The sequence below is a fragment of the Leptidea sinapis genome, chromosome 24 (genome assembly GCF_905404315.1).
Source record: "Leptidea sinapis chromosome 24, ilLepSina1.1, whole genome shotgun sequence".
Taxonomy (NCBI): domain Eukaryota; kingdom Metazoa; phylum Arthropoda; class Insecta; order Lepidoptera; family Pieridae; genus Leptidea; species Leptidea sinapis.
The window spans coordinates 10,299,146-10,321,745 of record NC_066288.1 but is presented as its reverse complement, the minus strand read 5'-3'; the positions used below and the strand labels follow the sequence as shown (position 1 = coordinate 10,321,745).

Genomic DNA, 22,600 nt, shown 5'->3' with positions numbered 1-22,600 from the left:
TTGTCTCATAGCTAATCCGCGGGTTTTCTTCAAGTAGCCGCTTAACAGTAGCCAAATTATTTTCGTTGACGGCAGTTGAAGGCCGCCCTTCACGAAATTCGTCATGTAAAGAAACCAGACCTCTCTCAAATTCAGCAAACCATCGCCATATTAGTAGTACCTATTTAAAATTAATTGTCAAATTAGGACAATTCGTGAAATTAAAAGTTACATTTTTGTTCGGAATGTTTATGCTCTTTGATATATTATGACAAATTTGGCTGTTCTGGATATCTGTAATACTCTGGTAAATATCATCAGACGATAGGTTCCATGGCGGATACTCCGTCAATTAATTTAATTCCGCCACAGATACATAACTGAACATAAATCAGTATCCCGCCAAATAATGTCGACTTTTTAAATTTTAAATATGGAACTCACCGCGTAATTGTTACGGCTTATTCCGCTCAAAGAAGTTTGCGCTAAGTTCACACTGGCTGTTTGGAAAGTTATTATGTTTTTTCTTTACTTAAAACTATTCATAGCTGACAGCAGTTCTATTTTTAAAGTTCATTCTGGCCCTTAGGTGGGAAGTAATTTGTATGAGCCTCTCTATCGAGGGAAGCAGCATTTTCCACCCAATAATCAGATTAAAACAACATTACTTACCGAGTATGAGAAATGAAAAAGCATTTTGAAGACGAGCGGCACAGTCTTGCGGAGAGAGAGAACTTTTAAAATCATAAACAATCATCGCTCTAAAATCTTTTCGGCTTAATTACATTTTCGTTGCGTACGTAAAACTTTGATATATGATAAAAACAATTGACAAATGCTTTTCCGCCAATTGTTTTTTATTACTAAGAAGGTTGCAACGTTACAAAAAATATAATATTCGAAATTCAAATAGTTCCGATTATCTAGAAGTGCAAAACTTTTAGTGTGCCCCATGTACAACGAAAACATAATATGAACGCGCTCAGTACAGTGCTGGCGCTATGCGCGCTATCAATCGCTTCACGCGTACAGCTACGTCGCGCTATCCAGAATCGTCCGCGTCGGTCCGGCGTACGTCCGCGTCGGTGCGCTGAAGCGCTTCAAATAGGATATAAATTCTACGTAGAGGCGGGACTGCAGAAGTAAATATTTAAATTTAGTTTAGTATGAAACGTGCAGTCATTTGACATAAGTTTGAAATAGTAGTAGGTAATTACAGTATTGAGTATGGCGTTTGGCGACGAAGTATAATCCGACTAAGTTCGAAAGCGTAGAGTTGCATAAAACGTAGTGTATTTCGGCTATCGTTTTTTACAGGATTATAGCCGTCATCTATCAATGACTGCACGTTTCATACAATCGATTGAATGCTTTTTTCTTAGAGAATTTCGCTAGGCTGAAGCGCTATCGCGATAATATGGTGCGATTGACGTGCAAATCAAGTTTGCTGTGAGCTGAACACTAAACGCAACATTGTCAGCGCGTAAGGAGATGCGCTGACCGTCGGTCGAGCACGAAACGCAGCCTAACTACAGTACCATAGACAAAATTGATTCATGACCCAGTTTGCTGATAAATCTTTTAAAATCATAGAAAAAGGTTTATATTGGTACGAAAAATGTTGTATGACAATTAGTGGACTAATAAAGTGATAACAGTTATATAGGAATATCGACCTACTTATTTATTATGACCGAAGGAAAATGACCTTAAGGTGGGTCACGATTCAATTTTGTCGATAGTAAAAATTGTCTGAAGCCATACTCTGGCTACGCGTCTTTAGGCAGAGATTTTGTTTTGAGTTTCAACCGCGCTTTGAATACAAAACCACGCAATGACAAAGTGTTTAGAAAAAACTGTCCAATTAACAGCATATTCAAACTTAAAAATGATGGAGTGTCGTATTTCCGGTAAGTGCCCTTTTTAATTAACAAAATTGTGAAACTAACTTTAAGTTTTAAATAATTTTGCTAAATAACTACATTTCAATCGCTAAATCGAAATGTTCTTGTCTCGTGTTCGCGTCCGTCTAGCATGTGACTTAGTGTTACCTATTTACAACTTCTGAGTGTATACAATATACTTTGAACATTATTGCCGCGAAATAAGGTGTTAATTTGAATGAATGTTTAATGTTATGTGTTTTTATCATCAACTGACTGGTCTTCACTGCTAATTATAACCTGTAGTTAAGATGCCGTCAACAACTTCTGCACAGCACTCAACAATGGCATCCAAAAATTTTTTACCTACAAATTGTAACTATGTTTACTTCGAGTAAATAACCCGTTTCATATAGTCATTATAATTGGAAAAAATATACTAGGATTAGATTAGTACAGTATTTTTTTAACAGCCAAAGAAAAATTTTAAACTTAAGAGACTAAGTATAAGTATGCCCCAAGTCTCAGGTCTTTCGTTAAATACAGAAGATAGAATGTTAGTAACTACCCTAACCTGATGTTCGATGGAAATAATGACGTTTCCACGGAAAAAAGGATAAGTTACGCCTTTGTTTCCATAAAAAATATGTTGCAGTTTTGTGATAATATTGTTAATTATTTAGATAAATTGTCAGATACTATTTCTTTATTAAGGCGGTAAGCTTCCTATTCACGAAGCGCCACTGTATTTGTGTGAAAATATTCCCAAAGACCGCTCAATGTTATGTTGGTAAACATTTAGGTACGTGATTAGGAGGTACCTACAACTTACCTAAAATATAGGTAACTAAGCACGTGAATTCTAATAATTTTAACTAATTCCTTTCTAACTAGAACATAAGGTACCTATTTAGTGAAATATATACTTACTTTTGGGTGTAATAAACAAAACAGTTATGTAGACAGTAGGAAATGTAAAAGATTTATTAAATATAAATTGCATTTTACAATAAATTCAATATAAATGTAATCATTCAATCTTTGCACACAACAGGATTCATAATAATTAAAGGTACAAATATCACCGAACATAATTATTATTACAACAATAAAAAATTCTGGAAACCACCTTTTATAAAAGTAGTATTTATATACAATACACACTGTAAATTATTTGGCTTTCATTTTAATACCTACGGTTTTTGAAAATTACATTGAAATAGGTATATATATCTAAAAGATGGTATTAAAAAATTATATAAAAAGTTTACTGAACTAGATTATTGGGACAAGTGAGTGATTGGTCCAAATATTTTTTTTTTAATTCTAAATCGTACAATACCTACACACTATGTAATATTTGGCTTCATTTTAATACCTACTATTTATGAAGATTACATTGAAATAGGTATATATATCTAAAGAAGATAAAAGTTTTATAAAATTATATAATTAGAATTCTATAATTATAGATTGTACAGTAGGCCAAATATATATTTTTTTCATTTTGGAAATTTTTTAATCGTACAATATCTATACACTATACAATATTGGCTCTCATTTTAATACCTACAGTCTTGAAAATTACATTGAAATAGGTATATATATCTAAAAGAAGGTAAAAGTTTTAAATTATATACTTAAATTGATTTCGCACCTTGATTATTGGGACAGTGATTGAGCCAAATGATTATTGTTTTTACATTTTGAAAAATTGTTTTACCAATACGGTTGCATTACAATAATTATTATTTTAATTATTATATTACTTCATAAACTAATTATTACCACACTTGTATATAACGGTGGACTTACACTATGCAAGTCTACCGTTGTATACGAATTTGCATATTCTGATTTCAATTATAAATTTTTACAACTCTTAAAATTTCGTGAGATATTATCAACTATATGTATATATTTAAACGGCTTCACTCTCGTTCAACCAGTGTAAGTAGTTTCAGTCCAAGCGCCGGCCCTTCACGGGGCGAGTGTGATAAGTCGCGTTCGCGCCCACTCTAGCATTGGTGCAAACTGCTCGATACCTACATCGATTGAACGTACTCACGTTTTTACAGTTATACTCGAAGCCGTTTTAAATATATATAACAATTTATGCATTGGTAATCTCACGTCATTTTCTTGTTCCTCTTACCGAGTATTTTCATAAGATTTTTCGACATAAAATACGGTTTCTCCGGCGAGCCGTCGTTTCTTTCACAATCTTCCACTGAAAAAAAAAATATGGTGCTTTAGGTATGAATGCAGAGTTCAGGAATGCGATAGTGTTGGGATCTTATTATAACTGATGACCATAATCATGACTGTGTCGATAAATTTAAACAATGCTTCGAGTTAACCATTTAAGCCCAGAATAAAATTTTAAACTTGAAAAAAATTAATTTTTTCTTCAATTTAACCTAATAATTACATCCCAATTTTTGTTGTGTATTTCTTCAACACACATGTCAAAACATTTTTCACGACTTTTCGTGCTTGGTGATGAATAAAAACTCGTTTCTTTTGGAACGGAACCTGATGCACTCCAATCAGTCAGATAAAGGATTTATAGATTGCCCCAAACTATCTCTCGATTTTGCTCATATGAATATTTAATGATTCAACTATTGAAGCATGCATTCGCTATTTTAGTTGTAGAATTTAATAACACATATTGAAATCTTAAGAAATATGAAAGAAAACAAAATATGAGGAAACTAGCCTACCTTAATAAGTTTTGTATACCTGAATATAACAACGTATATGGTAAAAGAACCTGTAACTATTTATTACCTTGAATATTACTATATCTAGAAAGAAAAAACTTCAAAGTAAAGCTAAAAAATACTATATAGAAGCTAATAACCAGGAATACCTATTAAGCATCTTTAATATTACCACTATTTGTTATGAAGCCTTAAGTAATGAAAATAATTATTAGAGGTTTTGCGAGTGTGTCTTAATTTTTATTTTATTTTCATAGGGTGGCTAACAGCCGTCAATACAAATACTAATAATCTACATGTTTAAATATGGGCCAATTAGAAGCCTCCACAAATACTTAGGTATTAAATAGTTTTTTTTATGTTTTTACAAATGATTTATAGCTTAAACTTATCTTACGCATTTTTTCAATTTAAATTGACAAAAGTATATACATTATATTAGTTTTCTGTGACCTGCAAATAATCTCGTATAATATGTTTCTTAACACTACCTAAACTGGAACAAAAAGATCTATTTCGGATGATTTTATTTTGTTAAAATGATTCGAAGTACGTGGTAAAAAGGAGTGTGATCTATAGTTTGTGCACATGAGTGCAATATGGAGATTCTTTTTTCTAGAATGTTGGTACGGAATAGTGTAGATAACAAGGTTGGACTATCAATTTATTAATGTCTATATTAAGATAATTCTGTTCATTAAATAAAAACAAAATGTATTCACGTCAAAATGTAACTTACGAAAGCATAAGAAGAGAGTATCCACAGCCATGGAGTAAACATTGAAGAATACAGTGCTGACGAGGTAGGTGGCAACACTGAGGATGATGGCTGGCACGTAGTTGTAGTGCAGACGCTGTCCTTTGGTCACTTCGTACACATAGTTCCACTCTAGCAGATAGAACACGGCAAACCCAACCCCTACCGAAATCAGGAGCTTCGACAGGAAGAATATGAAGTCCGCAACCTGTATTTAATGTTAGGACTTTAAATTTTAAATAATGAACGATTGTTTAAGATTTAAACGGCCGTTTATTAATATTTTAAAGTTTATCATGCACTAATCATTGATTAGATACTTTAACCGATTGATTAACTCAAACTAAGTAGCACAGGTAGGTTAACCATTGTTTTCCTCTATGACGTGGTAAATTGTAAAATAAAAATGCAAGACGCTTTGTGATTTATGAAGAAGTCGTTGTATTAGATTATTTTGAAAATATTTAAATAATAATGCGCACTCGAATAATGTTTCTTTGGCAACAATAACAATGTCAATTAAATTGACAGCAGGAAAATTGCTAAATTAAAAAGCCGTTAACGCTATGGAAATAACTTTGACGAAATGAGCATTAAATTTTGCAGAATGATGTTACCCTTCCATTTTTGGATGTCATTTGGTTAAAAGCAAGTATAACTGAATATAGTGTCATCTTTCTCTGTTTGTAACTCATTCATTCAAAAACGCTCGGGTAGTTAACAGATCGATTACGTAATCAACGATTATATTGTAGTTGGTGAAATCTAGCCTAATATATAATATACAAAGAATAGAATAGGTCTTACCTTGTCTAACACAACAACCCTCACGATATTCCTCATGAGTAAGGAGAAAGCGTCGCTGGCACTCCTACAGAAGTTCTTTCCGTGAACCGCACACATTATGTATGCGTTCTTGTTCACAAACTTCAGGAAACTTTCCAAACACCAGAAAGCACATTTGCAGCAACACATTATGCATCGTGTTAACGGGTTATCGAACTTCTTTACTTTCCGATCAATGTATTCGAGAATTACTCGGATTACTTGAACTATTGCAATGATCAGAGCGCCAAAAGCCACTGTACCTAAATGGTACCTGAAACAAGATAATAATGTTACAACTTATCGGAAAAAAGATTCGTGATGATGTGACTACTGGGCCGAAAGTACGTCGTTTATTACGGACAAATAAGCCAATAAGTTTCTGTTTTCTTGTCGTAGGTACAATAAACAATTAGACTCCCTATCACCTATTAAAAATGTCACAGGAGCGTTGTATAACTTATACAGATAACATTAAAACATTAATCCAAATTAACACCTTAATTCGAGGCAGTAATGTTCAGAGTGTATAGCATTAGAAGAAAGAGTGCTCAAATATAAATATTTTGGCACGTGGTTAAATGAGAACTAAAATAGCGACCAGGAAATCAAGACCAGAATTAAAGTGGCTCGAAGCACCTTTAGTAAAATGAAACAAGTACTTTGCAACCGCGTTCTAAAGAGTTCCTTGCGCACTCGTTTACTGCGCTGTTAAATCTGGCCCATACTTTTATACGGATGTGAGGCGTGTCCTATTAAAGAAGAACTCAGGAAACGTATAGAAGCTTTCGAAATGTAGGAATATAGACGTATGTTGGAATTGGAATCACCAGGTCACGAATTTGGAAGTTCTGAAACCATCAAGATGAGGAAAGTTGCCGGAAGAAGCGTAGGTCGCAGATAAACGTCTTGGCTGCGCAACATCCGAGAGTGGACAAGAAAAGCGAGTGCGGCAGAACTATTTCGCCTCGCGAAGAACAAGGAGATGAGATTACAAAGCTGACTGCCAAACTTCGCTAGTTGGAGAGGCACGCGAAGACGATTAGAAGAGGCAAGAACATTTTGTTTTAGCAAATGTAATAATTTAGCAAAAAATAATAGTTAAAAAAAAACTAAAGAACACGCTTTATATAAAATTCAACTAAAAAATAGAAAATAAATTTAAATCGAAAATAGTGTAAAAAAATATTATATATTTCATTATAAAAAAAGCATGGGATGTAGAAGAATTATTATTTTAATAATATCTTAAAACACACCCCACGCTTTTTTTATAATGAAATTTATAATATTTTTTTACACTATTTTCAATTTAAATATATTTTCTATTTTTTAGTCGAATTTTATATAAAGCGTGTTCTTTAGTTTTTTTTTTAAACTATTATTTATTTTTCATTTTTTAGTTAATTTTTTTAGATTTAATGAAGGGATTTTAATATTTGCGAATAAAAATATTTTAGTGATATTGAAAGATCACTTAATTTAGCTAACCCGAGATCCCCGAACTAGCTCTTATAATAATTAGCTCAGTTAAATCACGCATTAATAATTTATAATGGAAATATAAATTCACCGCCATCTATTCGCTTCTAAACGAATTAGGTACTTTAATTTTGTGGAACTGTCTTGACATGTCGCGCGTTTCCTTAGTTTCCAATAAATTACTTGATGGCGCTTATTAGTGATTTATTTATTTAAAAATTATATAAATTAACAAAAATCATGTTTTGCAAATTGAAAAATTGAATAATTTTATCAAATTAGTGTAATGTCATCGGTCCTCGATAAATCTACAAAGTTTGAACGACATCTAGCCGTTTAAAGTGGGCCAAAATCGCGCCCAAAGAAGTCGGTTACAAACATACAAGTGAAGCTAATATAAAGCGTGTGATGATAAAAACGTCAAGTTAGTTACATAATTTTGATAATTTAATTGAATACGACATTCCATCCTTTTGAAGTTTGGATATGCTGTTATCTGTACAACTGAATACTTTGACATTGCGTGGCGTTGTATTCAAAGCGCGGTCGAAACACAACTGAACGAAAACTATGCCTAATAGACACGAGAGGCAATTTTTGAGCATAATTGTGAGTCTAGTTGTTAATTGTATAGTATAAAGCAGCACTATGCATCACTTGGAGAAGGTGCGGTTCCCATTTATCGTCTCGTGCCTACAAATTCGTAGTAATCACTACGTTTGTACCCTTAGTTAACAATGTATATGATTTAGTTTACTAATACAGGTCCTTTATTTTCATTATCTGGACGTACAATCCCCGCACATTGAGTATCGCACCTGCCGCCATTTTTGTGACGTCAGATCAAGGCAGACTAAAAGCACCAATCAAGAGTAATTGTTTGCAAACAAGTCATAATATAAAAAACCTGCATTCGTGTTCTAACGCGTGCGGCTTATACGTACATACCTAGTTTAACCAGAGTTCTGTTACAAATAAAAATGCAATGTTTTTATTACGTAATGTAATCTTAATAAACATTTTTTTATGACAATAAGGGAAGAGACGAGCACGACGTTCACCTGATGGTAATTGATTCGCTCTGCCCATAATAACAATCCAGTGCGGCTCAGTATTCTTGAAAAACCCAAAAATTCTGAGCGGCACTACAATTGCGCTCGTCAACCTTAGACATAACATGTTAATTGTTAAGTCTCATTTGCCCAGTAATTTCACTAGCTATGGCACCCTTCAGACCGAAACACAATAGTGTACATAAAGTTTACATTCTTTATTTCCTTCGTCTCGTTGGCCTAACTATAGGCACTTAAGAATCAATAGCATACTAACCGAAGAGTCCTGTAAATCCCTGACGTGAGAGTAAAGAAAGGCAAATCTTTCTTGCGGAACGTCCAGTACCAAGTGGAGAATGTGCTTGCTAACATCATGTCCGTGACTCCGCTGATGAAAGACATCATCCAAAAGAAACCCAGCAAGTTGACCACTGTAACCATATGAAATTGAACACAGTAGATGAATCATTTCATACTAAATAATATATTCGAAAAATCACTCTATAATATTTTATTTTATAACTATATCTATTTTTTCAGCTAAATTCGTCTATAGAAATCTCATCATAATTATTTCATATTCTACTCATGTTTATATCTAATTTACCTAAATTAAAATGTTTAATGTCCTGTAATGGGCCTTATGAAACAAATTATCATTTATGTTGTTTTATTGCTACGATCTTGCGTCGAGCGGGCCGGATGGCATATCTCCAATCTGTGCCCCTGAGTTGACGCCGGTGCTAACGCGTTTATTCCGGCACTCTTATTCAAAAGGCGTAGTACCTGATTCATGGAAGTCAGCCCATGTCCATCCGATCCCAAAAAAAAGGAGACAGTTCGGATCCGGCAATCTACAGGCCTATTGGTATTACCTCCCTACTCTCCAAAATCATGGAGAGCATAATTAACCGCCAGCTCTTGGTATACCTTGAGGGTCACCAGTTGATCAACGACCGGCAGTACGGCTTTCGCCATGGTCGGTCGACTGGCGATCGTCTGATATACCTAACACATAGATGGGCGGCGGCTATTGAAAGCAAGGGGGAAGGCCTGGCAGTTAGCCTGGATCTAGCGAAGGCCTTTGATCGTGTATGGCACAAGGCGCTCCTCGCAAAACTTCCATCATTTGGGCTTCCCGAGAGCTTATGCAAGTGGACCTCCAGCTTCCTCACTGGGCGCAGCATACAGGTCGTTGTCGACGGTTATTGCTCGAATCCCAAGCCCGTGAACGTTGGAGTGCCCCAAGGCTGTGTGCTATATCCCACGCTGTTTCTTCTGCATATCAATGATATGTTGGACACCGCTAACATACATTGCTATGCAGACGACAGCACTGGTGATTCCGTATACAAGGGCCATACAGGTCTCTCTCGGGAAAACGTCGACCAGTGCCGGGAGAAACTTGTGTCTTCTATCGAGTTCTCTCTCGAGAAGGTCGCGGAATGGGGTAAGTTGAACCTTGTCCAATATAACCCCCAGAAGACTCAAGTTTGCGCGTTTACCACTTAAAAAACCCTATTTGCCGTATCACCGCTCTTCGAGAACACTTCCCTTAAAGCCTCGCCTATTATCGGAATACTGGGTCTCGAAATCTCGAGCGATTGCCAATTCCGTGGCCATCTGGAGGGCAAAGCCAAATTGGCTTCGAAGAAACTGGGCGTCATAAATAGAGCACTACATAATACAGCAGCAATACTTCAAGCCGGCCCACATTCTATCGCTCTATAAAGCGCAGGTCCGGCCACACATGGAGTATTGCTGTCATCTCTGGTCTGGCGCACCCCAGTATCAGCTCGATCCATTTGACCGCGTGCAACGCAGAGCAGCTCGAATTGCCGGGGACCTAGCGCTCTGTGAACGGTTGGATCACTTGGCGTTGCGTAGAGACGTCGCTTCACTGTGTGTCTTCTACCGCATCTATCACGGGGAGTGTTCCGAAGAGCTGTTCCACCCCACCATCTGGATGTGTGGCGGTCCTCCACAGTGCGGTTTCAAGGAGCTTTCAAGGTGGAATGAGCTTCCTTGTGCGGTGTTTCCGGGACGATACGACATGGGTACCTTCAAGAAAAGCGCGTACACCTTCCTTAAAGGCCGGCAACGCTGTTGTAATTCCTCTGGTGTTGCAAGAGAGTGTGGGCGGCGGTGATCCCTTAACACCAGGTGACCCGTACGCTCGTTTGTCCTCCAATTCCATAAAAAAAAGATCTAATTTACACAGGTTTTTGTTAATAGTATTTACTTTCAACTACTAGGATATAGCGATACGCTAGCGTTCCGGTGATTTATAGTATAGGAGGCAGCGATGGTTTCACATATTTATTTATTTATTGGGTCTACCAGCGATTTTGGGTAATTAATATTTCTTAAACTGTTTAAAATTTTACATAACATACAAATGATTTATTGGTAACATGGCACTACATGCTTATTTCGCTTATGGAATGAACCAAATCCGAATAAAAACAAAAAATATACAAAAGTAATTAAAAAGTTTGCAATACCTTATCAATTGAGACTAAGCAATTGAGAATTGTTTGAAAGATATTTAGGAAAACGAATAATAAAAGTTAAATATGATAACAAAAAACTAACCTATATAATAAAATAAAAGAAACGAAATTAAAACATTGTATATAAAAAGGTTTACTACGTTTCTACTGATATACTTACAATGTAAGTAAATGATATTGTTAGGATTATTGACACCAGTAAAGTGGCAAGACGCCAATGAACATGGCAGCGCCCCTCCAACAGAAGCGGTATCCCGACAGGACGATACGAACTTTGCCGGATTACATTCCTGTCCTTCCTGAAAATATAAAATTACTTACAATAACATTATATTAACTTAATTTTTAACGAAACGCAATTCTCACAAGACATCTGTGACCAGTGGTTTGCTGATCCGTCTGACGGAATGTTTTAAATAATAATCCTATAAATTACACTTTACTTAATTTTTACACTAATTTGCCTGAGGAAGAATGGTAGTATGTAGTAATTTATTCGACAACGCGAATATAACATATTTAAATTAGGCGTTTTATTAAAAAGCGTGTTTTTATTATGGAGGAAGGACAAAATAGCTATATACGGGTCACATGGTGGTGTGGCTTTACCTATTGAACCAACGAGGCTTCGAACATAGGTCCCCCTTAAAAGGTTGACCTGCAAAGGCTTTGAAACTTCGTGTTAAATAACTAAATATAAAAATGTAACTTACTTTTCACGCGTAACTTTTTAAAACTTTCTTTTTACTAACTAAACTAAAACGAGGTACGCTTTAAATAGTATACGTATTATTAACTAGAGTATTGCTTACCTCTGTGTAAATTCCAGCACAATCACAAGTTGTATCATTTTTAAAGTTGACGACACGGAAAGCCGAATCCCCAATAGACATTAGAAACATGAGGACAAGCACTCCATATGCTATGACACCGCATTGTAGTATCCATGGGAATATTGGAAATAGTACTGTTGTTTTGATTGCCGTCACTGCTCTGAAAGTAATTTTTAACATACATGCGGGATCCATATACTTTGACCAAAACTTATTGACAAATGACTATTTGACAAATACTTTTTTTAGCAAAACGTTCGAATGACGCATTTACTAAATCTTAGTATGTTTATTCAACTCTTGAGTTGAGCATCATAAAATGAATTTTAGTATCCAAATTACATTTGTAAATTTTTCTATTTTACATAATATAGGTAATATAAGAAGTAAAGTATAAATAAGGTCTAGAACCTAGATCAACTTAGTACCTACCTACCTGCTTCTCATCTTTTTTAATTGGTTGGTATAGTTTGTAGAAATAAAGCATTTAATCATGTGGGCTAATATATTAATAATGGCTTACATTTTGGTGATTTGGTTTGCTCTATCGGAGGCCTAAATACACTTTATAAAAATCACACATACATATAAGAAAAAACACACTAATTCAGTCAAAATAGTATTGAGTAGCATATACACAGACTGTAAACAATTAAGACAAGATATTATGAAAACATGTTATTACTATCTGAAATATTTTTTATGTATTAGATAATTTATACTAGATAGAGCCTTTTGCTGTTACACAACCGATGAAAACAGACTAGGTTTATTACTTTGGAGTGCGTGACAGGCTACGTCTAATACTCGCGGTTTGTTTGTCACTTTGTGTTAGGCTGTATTGCTCAAAATAGAGGTTAACAGTCAACCTAAATTATTTTTTCTTACGTTTTCACAGCTGTCACAGTCTGTCTAGAAGTTTAAATTTTTAAAAATATTAAAAATTTAAGTACCTAATAGCTATATGTATAGTAAATAACTTCAATGTTTTTAAAACGAAAACAGATCCAATACGGGATTACCAGTCACCTCAAGCAACGCCCGCTTGTAGTAGGTACCTATTTCGTTAATAATTGCAAACACTTACTATATTGTAATAATTTAATTAATGGAACTTACTTGCTTCCCTCGCGTATAAGAGCTATCGCTATTGTAATTCTGCTCCGTAGGAAGATCACCACCAACAGAAGTATCACAAATATTATCGCCAATGCGATCAGTAAAACCAGCCACGTTTCATATTTAGCAAATATGGACTGAGCGTATCCTTTCAGATTTGTGGTCTGGTAAAGCCCTACAGGATTCGCTTTGTAGTATTCGAAGTTCTTGTAACAAAGGTACATGGCTGGAAATAAAAATTAAATGAGATTTAATTTCACTACGTCCGCGTCGTCAAAATTTCAACAGCACCACTTTGATGTATAGCAATCAAATTGAAATCTCGAAAAAAAAAACTTTAATAAATTTAATTACTCTTGTAAATGAAACGTTTTTTTTATTTGCATAGTTTGTTTTACTATTTGTTGTGATAGCGGCTACACTTTGTCAAAGGTTTAGTCTTCTACCTATTTCAGTTTCCAGATATAGACACAGCCCGCTGCCAGATTGACAAACGGAAAGCAGAGTTCGATACTTCTTGAGTGTGAAACCCAAAATTAGTTTTATGACAAAAAGTGATGAGACGATCACGAGGTAAGTGACACTTTTTGTCTATCACAATGCAGTGTCACTCACGATTCTTGAATAATCTAACATTCCGTGACGTGAGATGTTAAGGGCTGATTCCAACATTGAAGTAGAACGTAATTAGAACATTTTGAACTAACGCCTGTAAACGAGCTAGCGACGACATTTTGATAGGAACCCCAGCAAAATTATTCTCCTCCATTTATTTATAATTAAAAGTAAATATTATTGATTTTTAATAAATATTCGATTAACCTAGTAATTTAGCAGCCGGCTCTCGTACTAATACGTAGACGATTTTCACACAAACAAAACGACAAAAAAGAATACGATTTTTGTAGTAGGTTTCTAAATCAGATATATATTTTTTCGTAATTGTGGTAGTTTTAAGTTTGTATGCTTGAATCACCATTCAAGTGGCAAATCATAAATTATTGTATTTGCCGCTTTTTTGACCACGTCATCAGACACCACACACCTAAAGTTTAGTAGTTAAAGTAGTAATTACATTGACTGTCTTGAAGAAAACCCATGATATGAGATTTCACTTGATTATAAAATTTTCAGTTGCCAGAGACACAGAAAAATACATCATTAACTACGAATTTACATAAGTTTAGTTCTTGTTAAGGGGGCGTTCACAAATAACGTACAGTATTTAGAGGGGCGAAGGGGTCGAGCCGAATCTCACGTGGGAAGAGGGGATCTTAGCAAATATCACGTCTTTTTACCCATAGACACAGCGTATGAGAAATCTGGGTTATGTTAATTAAAAACAGATAATCCACAGCACATATAAACAAATTAACATTAAAAATACCTACACATTTTGAAAAAAAGTCGCCAGAGATTTGGGGGAAGTTCGATTATTCCAATTTGTTGCTAAAATTGTCTCATGCATTTTATGGTTGCCCCGTTATTAGTCACCGCGTTGAACTCAAATGCTCATTTACTGACGACGCGGTATGTAATTGCGGTGTAAATACAGTGCTTGCAGATATTTTAAAATACGTAGCAAAAATTTAGATTTCGATAACATGAACTTACCAAAACCTAGAAGAGCCAAGAAGCCAGCTATGGAGAGCCATACTACTGGTCCAACCACCCACCGAAGAAGGAGAATGTATATGAAGCAGAGAATGACAACAGCGACTAAAGCACCGGCCATATACCAGCGTGACTGGACCAAATCCTGAACTATTTGTGAAGATAGCTAGAAAACAAGGTTTAAAAGTGAAAGGCGCTGGATAATTTATATTGAGAAAATGATAAAGGTAGGACGGGCATTACGGAAATGGAATAAATGAAAAATTAGGCATTATTGAAAGGAAGACATAGATTAACAGCTTTATACATTTAATTGATCCGGATTTATATTCAAATTCAAATATTTTGCATATTTTTAATATTGTGCAGCATCCAATATATAAATCATGATCGAAGTTAAAAAGCGTTTTAAATATTTAATATTTCATGATAAGTAATAAAAAATAAACTGTATAAATATAAATTCCATATTAGGCATCAACTTTTAGAGCTTGAATTCATTGTTTGTGTAAGGATGCTGCGTGGACATGATGGTCGTGATTACTGTTATAATTAGTAATCGCATCTAATAATTACGATGATTTTAACTATGACCAGGCACCACAAGCAGCACTCTTTAACGCAACGACTAGGCATCGTTTCCGTCGAACATTTTTGAGGAAAGAAGACGATCCGGTAATTCATTGTTAATGTTATATATTTAGGTGGTTAATTCATATAAGGATATTAGTTATTTAATAAGATTATTAGTTATAAGCATACGTGCAATATACAGATACTGCTAATATAGCATACCAGTGGGAGGCTCCTTTGGATGCCGGTTAGATTATGACTACCACAACAGCGCCTATTCTGCCGTGAAGCAGTAGTGTGTAGACAGTGATGTGTTTCGGTCTGAAGGGCGCCGTAACTAGTGAGATTACCGGGCAAATGAGACTTAAAATCTTATGTCTGAAGGTGACGAGCGCAATTGTAGTGCCGCTCAGAATTTTTGGACTTTTTCAAGAATCCTGAGCGGCACTGCATTGTAATGGGCAGGCCGTATCAATTACCATCAGCTGAACATCCTGCTCGTCTCGTCCCTTATTTTCATTAAAAAAAATACTCAGGCTGGGTTGCATCTCCTATCTATATATATTTGTTAAGCAAAAAATGTGTTGCACTATTTGACAAATTTTTAGCTGACGTCATAACTTTAACTGTTAACCCTAACCGTTCGAATTTGCCGGTCAAAGCTATTGTTAATGTTAAATATCTGAATAGCGACCTGTCAAAAGTTTCAAATAAATGTTCGACATTGACTTGATATATCAGTTTTTAACTTTAACTACACACAGAGGAATACGATGGTCCAACGTATTCCGCAGTCTATATTAAAGTCAGCGTTACTGTCAACGTTAAATTTGACTTCAACGTTAATTATAACAGCTATTATGATGCAACCTAGCCAATCTATTCATTTATTTATTAATAAGTCCACTAACACTGTGTACACTGATAAGATAAAATATGAAATGTCTTACACATAGTTGAGTTACAGCTTCAAGAGGCAAAGAAAACATGCAAGATAAAAAATAAATGCTTTGTTTCTTCTTTATTATAATTAGCTAGTTAATAATGTGATACAAGACCGGACCGGAAGACGCAGTGTTGGTAGGCCCCCCACAAGATGGACCGACGATCTGGTCAAGATCGCCGGAATACGTTGGATGAGGGCAGCGCAGGACCGATCGTCGTGGAAATCTTTGGGGGAGGCCATTGTCCAGCAGTGGACGTCTTCTGGCTGATTATTGTGATACAAGCAATCTACTATGTCATGCATGCTTTATGCCTATGTTTGATCGAGCTGTCAGTAATTAGTATATGCAACAGTTAAAGCCTAAACAAATGATCGGATTTGGTACTTCCACACCATCGGACGCAGTCCGGTAGCAGGCCATATTCGATGGTATGTCGCATTGTCTGATCCCAACTAGTACACAAGTTTTCTAACAAGCACAAAACGCACTCGCCGGACAAAAGTTCATAATAACGACATTGGCTCTGTAAACAAGTCTTATAGTAGTTGCAAAAGCGGATACATCGCTGTTATACCCATGAAAGAAGAAGAAAGAAGATCCGATTTATATGGGTATGGATTCCACAATAAGATCTTGTAGTATTAAGGCCTATCACAGATGACACACTTTTTGTGCTATCGAGTCTGCGGCACAAAAAAATCTGCATTGCGCGCAAAATGTCTTTGGCAGATACTACACAGACTCAACGCACACGACGTACACTTTAGGTCATTTTGTCGGCAGATATGTAGGGATGTACACGCAATGGAAGTACAGAGATTACGGTGTATTATTTCGTACTTGAGATATAAAAGAAGAAGAACAAATAGAGAATATTGGGTCCATCCTATTCTTTCAGAAAGATTATTAAAGGGACTGTTTCATATCTAACATTCAGTTTTAAGACTATATCCAAATAAATTTGCACACTTCATCCCACAATTTTCTTTTTAAGATTCTGTCATGATACTCTGCCAAAGATGTATTATACAGTGCTGGTCTGTTTTCTATTTCTTGAATCAACATCGATACATCGATGTCTAGCGCCATGATACACGTCAATCACTAGCGAGTGCAGACGACAGACTAAAGTGAGCGTCGTCTGCGTTAGCACTTAGCGCGTGTTGACGCGAACGTTATATTTTTTTGGCGCATTTTTTGTACGGCGCGGTGCGGCGCGGTCTGTCAGATCTACGAGGATATTTTGTGTGTCAGACTTTTTGGTCGTTTGCGGTACTGGATATAACTCTATCGGTTTTATTATCACAGACTACAAAGTGCGTCACGGATAGTCTGTCGTCTGCGATAAGCCTAAGACGCGTCTGCATCTCTAAGTTAGAGTTTCCGGCTCTGTATAAATTTTCAGTAGCCATATTTGGGAAAATCAACTAGATAGATTACTTTTTTAATCCATTTAAACACTTTTAGCTGCAAAAGTCCACTACAAAACCACACACTGTTACAAATGGTATTTACAAATCTCCTTTACATGAAATGACCATACAATAACTCTATGACATGACTTTATACCTCCTAAGGGATTATATTTAATCTTGTACAGCTAATGTACAGCATGCCTGTTCAAGCACTTTTAAGTATGCTATTGAGTAAGTTAAGTATTACATTAAAGTCTTTGAACAACATTCGGGCTCTACAGAAGCTTGTATTTGTTCGGATAGTCCGGCCGTACCAAATCCGACTATTTGTTTAGGCATAGATCATTTATACGTCTTGATAGACTACGACAGCTGTGAAAACGTCGAAAAAAGTTAAGAACTAACATCTATTTTGAGCAATTCACGCACACTAACACAAAGTGTCATACAAATCGCGAGTGCAAGACGTAGCATCTCACGCACACTAACCTAATATTCCTGCACTGTTTTTATCGGTTGTCTAACAGCAAGAGACTCTATCTAGACGCATAAATTATCTCAGTGTTTAGGCTATTACAATACACGGATATTTACCAGTTACTACATGGCTCTGTCTAATACACACACTCGAAATAACCTGCTTGATACAATACGTATATATATCTATTTCTGGTATACTGCTTGGTGCTAAAATAGCGACATAAAATACTGAATACACGGGTAGAACTAATTTAAACAACAATCACAACAAATATATCAGTAAATTCAAAACTCTTATTCGATCCGCGACGAAACTTTCAGTTGTTTTTGAGGTTTTTCCAGAGCTGTATTGGAAAGATGCGAGCAGATTATTCGATGTCTGTTAATATAATAATGAGAAGTTTTTGAAGTGAGACTTCTGTAGAATCGTTATGAATTGAAACTCGATGAAACGAAAAAGCGAGACGATAGAGACACAAACAGGGTTCAGCCAGCGAGAGACTGAGACAGACATATAAATTCATAAGATTTAACGTGGGAGAAAATGAAATAGGACGCATTATACAGTGTTATGGTACCAGGCGATCATAGTCTTATGAAGACGCGAGTATACCTTAATATATTCTCACGTCATGCGCATGCGCGATGTATTAGTACATAGACACCACGAGAACATAAATATGCAAATAAAATTTTGAAAACAAAATTTTATGAACGATGCGGGACTCGAACCCACGACCTCTGGCGTTCCGTACCAGTGCTCTTACCCTTAACCTTAAATATTTACATTTAATAGTGAATAAAGAAATTTGTAACTTTTTTTGCCGATCAGTTCGTCCGGGCCAGCTATACGACAGGACGTATTATTTTTTCCCACTGCTCGCTTGTAAGCATCGATAGCGTTAACGACTCATTCGATGTACCTACGCAAAATCTTATATGCACTCTTAAAGTAAATAGTTAAAATTTTCAAACAAACAAATCAGAATATATTTAAAAAAACAAAATTTTATTCACCCTTACGTGTGCTCCCTAAGTAGGTTTCAGTGCCTACGCAAGCGCGCGGCTACTAGAGTACTTACAGGTGTTCCGAAATTATATTATGAAAAATTTATTAATTAAGTTGTTTTTTTTTATGATTGCGGTTAAGTATTCTACCCGTATATTAATTTAGTGTCGCCATTGTAGCGCCACACTGTATAAACATATTTTTATTATTAAAGCCATCTTTTATTACAATGTGATAAAATACTCTACCTGATCAAACTTTATTAAATTCGTGAGCTTTTCAAGCACCTGTCCTTCTTCAAGCTGCAGAGTACCGTTCATGATATCGTTCAGGACTTCCATGGTCGAAGATACGTCTACAAAGCACCGACCCAGCACTGTTCCATAGACCAATGGTGCATTAGTTACATAGATCATTGTTATTAAACTATACCAGCCCTGGTATACAGCAAGAACACTGGTAGCATTATGCATCAGAATATCAACAAATCATATTCTAGTTTAAAAAAAGAACTTTGAGGCATTTTGAGTTAAAACAATAAAACTTGTTCTTTTGTAACTGCACAAGCATTGCATTATCAAATAGTTTTGCTCTAACCGTGGGCTTGAAGCGGCATTATTTGTTTTAAATCATTTTACCAACAAAATTTCACAATGACAACGGGACTAATCAGTTAGTTCATGACAAACGAGCTACATTGCGTGAGAATTGTTAGTCTGTTATGTGCGAAGTGAAGACTTAGAGAGATCATGCGAGTCGTGCAGAGCGGTTCTGAATCGCATGCTACATACAATGTGGGTATCACGTTCGTTCCTCGTCAAGAATGTCACCCAGCTCGCAGCTATCCAGCCCACGTAAGAATCGAGAGCTGTTGCGCTGTTGAGCAAAGTCTTCTGCGCCGCTTCCGGATTGCGAACACACGCTTCATCATCTCGTGCCACCGTGTTCGCGTTCGAACTCTTGCACTGCAGAGTTGAAAGGTCCCCGATGCAGCGGAACAACACTGAAGCGGCATTATTAACGCTAATTCCGGTTAGGTAAAACGGCAGCCATGCCACAAAATCAACAACAACGAAAATAAAGGCATTATAAATACCTGGTTGGCTGGCCAGCAAAAAACCGGCACATTTCTCTTCTTGCATGTACTGCAGCGCTTGGGAGCTGCTCATAGATTGGGTATTGACCTCGTCAACGCACACCATGCTAGCTCTCAGACTTTCGAAGTTGTTCGGATTCTGAGCCAGTTCCTTCGCAATCAGAGTTGTAGTTTTTGGACAGTTTTCAACGCAAACCTGGAATTTGAAATTGAATTGCATTAAGTATCAAATCAAATTCTCGTTCTTACACGGCAGGAGTACGATTATTTAGAAGAATAGAACCGTTAAAGCTGTTTGTTCAATAAAGCAATAGGGAACTAGTAAAGTAAACAGTTTGTAGCAAAAGTCATAAACAAATGTGACCATTCCGTTTGTTACCGAACCACTGAAGAACTAGAGGACTAATGCTTCAGTGGTCCGAAGAGTTGTTGTAAGTGACGTTACAAAAGGATTTCGTAAGCATTGAATAAAATTAACATTAAGGCCAACGAGTTGAGATAAATAATGTATACAACGGCCCGTTACTCAGTTACATTATACTGAGTTACATTGTCATAATAATATGGCTGATTCGGACATTTCCGACGAAGCATCTTTGTCTAATACAGACGACAGCTATTAGAATAGGGAATCCAAAATCTATATAACTCGCTGACCCAGCCAACGTTGTATTGCCATTAGAGTAATACAAAAATTTTTTGGGTGTATAAAGTAGATGTAACCGATTCTCAGACCTACCAAATTTATCGTACTACAATTATTGTAAGTATTGAACCATTGCCATCTTGCAAACCCTATAGCGGATTTGTGGATGGAACAGAATAATATAAAAATCGCGATACAAAAATAGGGGTTGATCGTAGAGGGTTGAAAATTTAGGATTGTATGTATTTTTTAATGCTGTATCATAAAAAAATAAAAACAAAAAATTACGTCCAAAATAATAAAATAAAAATTTAGGGGTAGACCCACCCAGACCTACTATGCATATAAAATTTGGTAAAAATCAGTAAAGCCGTTTCGGAGGAGTAAGGTAACTAAAATTGTGACACGAGAATTTTATATATAAGATCTATTCAAATAAAAATGTTTTGAAGCTCTGAAACTTTGCTTACATTCTTTATCTCGTCTCGGTGGCCTTTCTAGGATTTTGTTGAGTTCTTGTGGCAGGCTGCGATTAAATATCATTGCTTGTGGATTGATTTAAATACGTTGAAAGTAGCTGAGTACTATTTTGGTGTCTGATAGGCATTTGCATTATTATTAATTACAGATTAGTATACAAGATTTGATCGTTTGGAGTTGGGAACCGTTAAAAGCGACTAAGTTTAAATTATACCTGAGTGGTGGGACATCCAGTAATAGGAGTACCGGGTGACAGACATTTCGCTATGTTGAAGAACATCAAATATTTCTTGTCCTCCAAACCTGAGTCGAGGCCACAGCGGCGACCTCTTGAATCGATCGGTGCCAGAAGCTTCTCCACGCTACCTCGTGTTGCGCCTAAAATGATGTAATAAAAATGTACATCAACAATTACAATCCTTAAGGTGCGTACAGACTGGTGAAACGAAACATTCTACCTTTCTTTGCATGTTCGCTGCAACCGTGGACGCATAGCGTGCTCATACCACTCATTCACTACGCGTACCTGCCGCGTTCGTCTCATTCCGCCATTCAACCACGAACGCGCCCCTTTGTGTTCGTTCGAAAAACCGACAAATCATGGAACGCTCCGCGCGCGGCTATTCAAGCTCGTATCGTGCGCGTGAAATGCTCGTTTTGGGCGCAAATGACGTCCAAACTATGAGAAATTGTGTGTTTTTCATGATACATTGCAGCGATGTGTACGGCGAATTTTTTCATTGCATGATACATTTCATGTTACGTTTCACCAATATGTACGCACCATTACTGCTATTCCAATTATTAATAAGCATAACTAGAAATAATTTTTAAACATTTTAAAATCAATTATTCGCCGTTTGGCCAATATTCAGGGAACGTTACATCTAAGAAGGTATCTGAAAGGAGTGGAATCTGTGAAGCTTTATAGTGTAAAGCGTAGGAACTAAGTGATAAAAAATAATGAAATAAAAACACGAGAGAAAATTAACACGATTTATTTATAATCAGCAAAAAGGATAAAACAGCCGATGGCAACTGTTATTCAAATTTCAAAAGTGACTGACTTTTGCTGTTTTAGATATTACACACTGAATCTAGTACATAATATTTAATCGAAGTTCGTATTAACAATGGTAAGGAACATGAGGATTTTATTGAAACTGATGCG

General features: G+C 36.0%; 2 protein-coding genes across 4 annotated transcripts in view; one reads left to right on the top strand and one right to left on the bottom strand.

Annotated features, from left to right (window-relative positions):
* LOC126971740 (uncharacterized) overlaps positions 1-22,600 on the top strand; it is a 280,527-nt gene that overhangs the window by 118,051 nt on the left and 139,876 nt on the right. The window lies entirely within an intron of this gene.
* LOC126971731 (choline transporter-like 2) overlaps positions 2,817-22,600 on the bottom strand; it is a 36,578-nt gene continuing 16,794 nt past the window's right edge. For 2 of the 3 annotated variants that reach the window (XM_050818111.1, XM_050818110.1), the window contains exons 3-13: positions 21,644-21,807; positions 20,304-20,499; positions 19,999-20,210; positions 14,784-14,949; positions 13,170-13,395; positions 12,030-12,210; positions 11,378-11,516; positions 8,982-9,135; positions 6,153-6,444; positions 5,328-5,553; positions 2,817-4,092 (exon numbers count right to left, since the gene is read on the bottom strand). In XM_050818111.1, coding sequence (XP_050674068.1) covers positions 3,992-4,092; positions 5,328-5,553; positions 6,153-6,444; positions 8,982-9,135; positions 11,378-11,516; positions 12,030-12,210; positions 13,170-13,395; positions 14,784-14,949; positions 19,999-20,210; positions 20,304-20,499; positions 21,644-21,807 — 2,057 coding nt within the window. In that variant the 3' untranslated portion in view covers positions 2,817-3,991. Of the gene's footprint in view, positions 4,093-5,327; positions 5,554-6,152; positions 6,445-8,981; positions 9,136-11,377; positions 11,517-12,029; positions 12,211-13,169; positions 13,396-14,783; positions 14,950-19,455; positions 19,584-19,998; positions 20,211-20,303; positions 20,500-21,643; positions 21,808-22,600 lie in introns of all 3 variants that reach the window. The other variant, XM_050818112.1, reaches the window with a different exon arrangement.